Source organism: Cynara cardunculus, unplaced genomic scaffold (assembly GCF_001531365.2).
Source record: "Cynara cardunculus var. scolymus isolate 2C unplaced genomic scaffold, CcrdV1 Un_Scaffold_7897, whole genome shotgun sequence".
Lineage (NCBI taxonomy): Eukaryota > Viridiplantae > Streptophyta > Magnoliopsida > Asterales > Asteraceae > Cynara > Cynara cardunculus.
Genome location: NW_020203836.1, coordinates 11,231 through 16,158, shown reverse-complemented (window position 1 = coordinate 16,158; position 4,928 = coordinate 11,231). Strand labels below are relative to the sequence as shown.

At 38.1% G+C, this 4,928-nt stretch overlaps 1 protein-coding gene across 1 annotated transcript; it reads right to left on the bottom strand.

Moving 5' to 3' along the window:
• Positions 1–1,809: 1,809 nt before the first annotated feature.
• Positions 1,810–3,875, bottom strand: LOC112505020 (pentatricopeptide repeat-containing protein At3g05340). Its single transcript, XM_025108967.1, has one exon. The coding sequence runs from the start codon at positions 3,868–3,870 to the stop codon at positions 1,897–1,899; it is 1,974 nt and encodes a 657-aa protein (XP_024964735.1). The 5' UTR covers positions 3,871–3,875; the 3' UTR covers positions 1,810–1,896.
• Between the last annotated feature and the right edge of the window lie 1,053 nt (positions 3,876–4,928).

The following is a 4,928-nucleotide window of genomic DNA, read 5'->3' as shown; positions in this document are numbered from 1 at the left end:
TCTCTGAAGACTTGATGCGATTATACTGTGATAATCAATCGGCTATACATATAGCTAAAAATCAAGTATTCCATGAGAGAACTAAACACATTGAAGTTGATTGTCACCTAATYAGAGATCGGGTAGTCGGCACCCAAAAGGATCCTCCATCTATCCAGCCAATTCATGTTAAAACAGAGTTCCAACTAGCAGATATCTTCACAAAACCACTYCGGAAGACTCAAATAGACTTCATATGTAACAAGTTGGGCATGATTAACATCTATGCTCCTACTTGAGGAGGAGTGTTAGTTGTAAATAGCTATAGCTTAGGGATCTGTATGTAATTTATTATTGCTTATTAGTCCCTCTCTAATCCTATAAATAGAGGGCTCATCTAGTCTTGTAATTACACCTTATATAATATCAATTCGGTTTCATACCATTTACAGTTCGCTCATGCACACTTGATAAGAAAGAATCAATCTTTGGAAACAAGTTTCAAAGTTGGGAGCGTAGAGTGGCTAAGATACAGAAACAAGAACGTCAGTTTTCCCTTTCCAGGATATGATCGGTTTGGTCTTGGATATATTCATGACCTTTAGAAATTGATTTGAACATGCCCGAGGGGACTGTTTGAGGCCATAAAGTGATATGTCAAGTTATTATATTTGCTTTTTTTATTCGTTTAATCTATCCCAATATGCAGGAGAGCTTTGATTGTAAAGTTTATATTGAAATGATGAAAATATGCAAAAAATGATATTGATTTCTTGTTCGAAAACACATTTCAGTCGATCACAAACAGTAGCAGACAGATCAAGTAGCCATTATTAGTTTTTCTTAGTACAAGACAACAGATATGTTTTAATTGCAATGTTAAATTCCTACAGAAGTCACAGCTATATTTGATATAGAGCTAACCCAGAATTTGATACCTAAAAGTTACATGCAACTGAATTGCCTTCATTTGATTACAATTTCAGTTTTCCAATTTCCTAAAACAATCACCAGAAAATGGATAAAATCAATACTATGTAGAATATAGGGTAACCCTAGTTTCTTAACTCCAGTAAATATGAAAAAAAAGGGAGAAGGTAGCACACAGATCCACAAGAGAAAAAAGAAACAAAGAAAGAAGCACAAATACCGTTCTGAAGAAACAAACAAGGCAGCAGCAGGGGGCGGAGAAGAGCGTCTTTTGAGAAGGGCAGGGATGGGAAAAATCACTGGTTCATCAATTAAGCTCACCCTCATGGGCTGAGCGAATAAGTCAATGTTGAGTTATTAAGCCATAAATAAACAGTCATGCATCGGTTATCGAATTAGTCATGCATGTCATGCAACTCATTAATCCCTTACCAAACAACCCATTAGTTTACATGTTCATAATATCGGGTGTATATGATTGGTAAAGAATTGTTGTATCTTTTAGTCGTTTACCCAAAGCATGTTTTGCATAAACAGTTAGATTGGTGTGATGTGTATGCCTACCTTTAACTCGTAACTTTTTCCTTGTTTGAATATGATTTTTCCTACAGGTTTTGTCCCCTTTATCAGGGGAAAAAAATCATGTCTACTTATGCTGCAGTTGCAAAAAAAACCCTAATCTTCATAAACAATTGTCCAGCTCTTCACCAAGAGGCTATGGAGAACAGAATGTCTATAAAATCATCAATAACAACTGCAAACTAGAATAGAAAATGTATTATTTGAGGATGAGAAAGCAACAACTCTACTAACAAGTGCATGCAACAGTAGTGTATATGTAAACAAATTGGTATGCAATTCAGAAAGTATTTCAATTCTCTTGCAAATAAAACAATGTCCAATGTAATACTTGTTGCATCATGCCCTTTTGTCTCAACAAGATAAAGAGTAGAAAATTATGATTTGCAGAATAGAAAGAAAGAAACCTCATTCATCTTGATTTTGCAATGAAGCAGCTATTTCATCATCCCAGCAGCATAGAATGAATCTCTTATTCGGAACATATCCTTCATCTGTCAAATGTCTGAATAACACTAGTAAAACACTGAAAATTACATCTGTTTGTGGGTGCATACGATCATCAACAACAAAGCTATGAACTTGTTTCTCCAACTCAATCCAACTTGTCCCTGTATCCTTTCCCACCCCTAGCTTTTTCATTCTTTTTATAGTTTCAGCTCTCTCTATCCATCTTCCTTTGGAAGAATATATGTTGGCCATCAACACGTAAGGCACAGGGCTATCTGGTGCTGCAACAGACAACTGGGTGGCTGCATACTTCCCCATGTCTGAGTTACCATGAATGCTACAAGCACCTAACAGTGCTTGCCAAAGTTGTACATCAGGCTTTACGGGCAGTCCCTCGATATAACTTTTGGCTTCATTCAGAAGCCCTGCTCGGCCTAACATGTCAACTATACAAGCATGATGCTCCTTTCTTGGACTAATTGCATACTCTTTCTCCATGGATTCCAAAAACACCATGCCTTTACTTACTAAACCTACATGACTACAAGCATGAAGCAACGAGAGAAAGGTAATGTCTGTTGGTTTAATACCTTGTTGTTTCATCTCTTCGTATAATTGAAGAGCTTTTGAAGCATTACCATGACGAGCGAAAGCAGCAATCATGGAGTTCCACGAGACTGGATTTTTCTGATGCATTCCTTCAAAGACTTTGATCGACTCCTCCAATTCACCACACTTGGAATACATGTTGATTAGCCCATTGCTAACAAAGGGATTTGAACAAAACCCTTTTTTAGTGATTAAAGATTGGATTTGCTTACCGAAAGCCAAGGACGTTTCAGCACCAAACACTGCTAGGATGGCAGAGACCATGTTTGGATCAATCTCGATTCCCTCTTTCACCATCCTCACAAATACCTCAACAGCTTCTTCCTGACAACCATTTTGTGCAAAACCGGCGAGAATCACCGTCATGGAAACCTCATCAAGAACTTGAGCAGACTCGAAAATCTGCCATGCTTGTGGCATGCTGCCACATTTAGAGTACATATCCGTAAGTGCACTTTCTATATGCAAATCCAGGTGCATACCCAATTTCAAAACAAGCCCATGTATTTGACACCCTTCTTTAAGTGCCTGCAAGCCAGAACATGCCTGTATCGAACTCAAGTATGTCAATGAATTGGGAGACACCGACCCTTTAAGCATTTTTACAAACACCTTTAAGCTTTCTTCATAATATTGATTTTGTGCAAGTCCGGAGATCATTGCTGTCCAAGTAACTACATTTCGATTGTCGGTCTCTATAAAAACTTGCCTTCCTGAACAGAAACGCCCACTACCAAAATATGCTGTCATTAAAGCATTTGCTACTGTGGTTTCCCGCTCGTACCCATGTTTAAATACCAAGGAATGCATCATCTTATGAACATTAGAGAACTCCAATCCTTCACACACAGATAAAATGGTGGTGATGGTTCCTCGATCGAAACGATGAACACCAAAAGAACCATACAACGTCTTGAAATGATCAAATCCAACATCAAACAAACCTTTCCTGAAAACCGCGGATATAATTGTATTCCAGGACACAGCATCTCTCACTGGCATTTTGTCAAACAGTTTGGATGCATCAGACAAGTACCCACATTTGGAATAGAGAAAGAGGAGAGAATTCCAAACGGCAAGGTTATATCGATGGTGGATAGGGTTATCAAGGTTACTGAATAGTGGGTTCTTGATTAAGGAGCCATGGATTGAAGATCCAACTTTGAAATAGCCTTCTCTTCCACAAATGGACAGCAGACGGCATAATTGTTCTGAATCTAGGATGAAAAGTGGTGACGAAGGAGGAAAACCGGACGAGGAAGCGAGAGATGAGAGCCACGAAGGAAGAACGGTTAGTTTTCGAAAAGCCCATGTTGGATTCATCCATGAAAACAAGGTAAAGTTGTGACTTGCGATTGCGAGTGAGGAGGGAACATTGTTAAAAATTTTGAATCTCAGAGGCTTTAATAAAGAAAGATTAATTTTAGAGTAACTCTAATTTTGGTCCCTTTAATTTATTGAAGAGTGTGAGAATGGGTGCTCAACTTTGATAATATAGAAATGGCAAAATATGTGAAATAATAATTTACTTTTATAAAAAAAATTATTATAACATTCTACTTTCAGTTTTTTTTAGGGCGGTGTAAAACTCAACCCTATCCGAAAAACCCGACCAAAGAAAACCAAACATACCCAATCCATATATCCTGAACCAATCTGAGGTCTGACATCCGACTTTTATATCGATTTAGACGGATCGTATAGGATCTCTTGATCCATCCCCCGAACCCATCTGAAACCCGAAGAAACCAAAATAATATTTATGTCTTGGACAAGCATATAACTGCGTGTATTTAGCATTGAAGCCAACTGTATGCATGGACATGATTCATGGTATAGGTTTGGCTATTGTATGGCATTACAAATAGTTGTTGGGACACGGTTCTCTGAGGGTACTCTCATCCATATCTTTATTTGGGTGAATGCTACTTTGTTTATATCTACATATACATCATTCCATATATGCATACATACAAACACACTCATATATATATATATATATGTGTGTGTGTGTGTGTGTGTGTTTGAATAATGCATATGTTTTCAAATTTAGACAGCTAGTCCTTGTCTTGAACAACATACACCTTTATTTCCTAAATGGAGTGTACTTGAAGACATTAGGTAGGCGAGGCTAGCTTGCCGGCAAAAGGCGATTGTCTTTTGTTTTGCTTTATTTGGGATCAAACAGGAGCTACGAGCAAATAGAACCTAGTATTACGACTACAGGGGGAGAAGCGAAGCATTGAGCAAAGACTGGAATGAAAGTGGTAATGCTCTCTTCGGCTTTCATCCGGTTGGCAATCCTCTCTTCGGTCCTAGCTGAGTTCTGTCTTAGCTTTACGGCAAAGGGATAGGCAGCCTAGACTCAATAATCTTTTGCT

Bases quoted from the DNA above. Each gene is read 5' to 3' on its own strand.
- LOC112505020 (XM_025108967.1), bottom strand. From the start codon at position 3,870: ATGAATCCAACATGGGCTTTTCGAAAACTAACCGTTCTTCCTTCGTGG.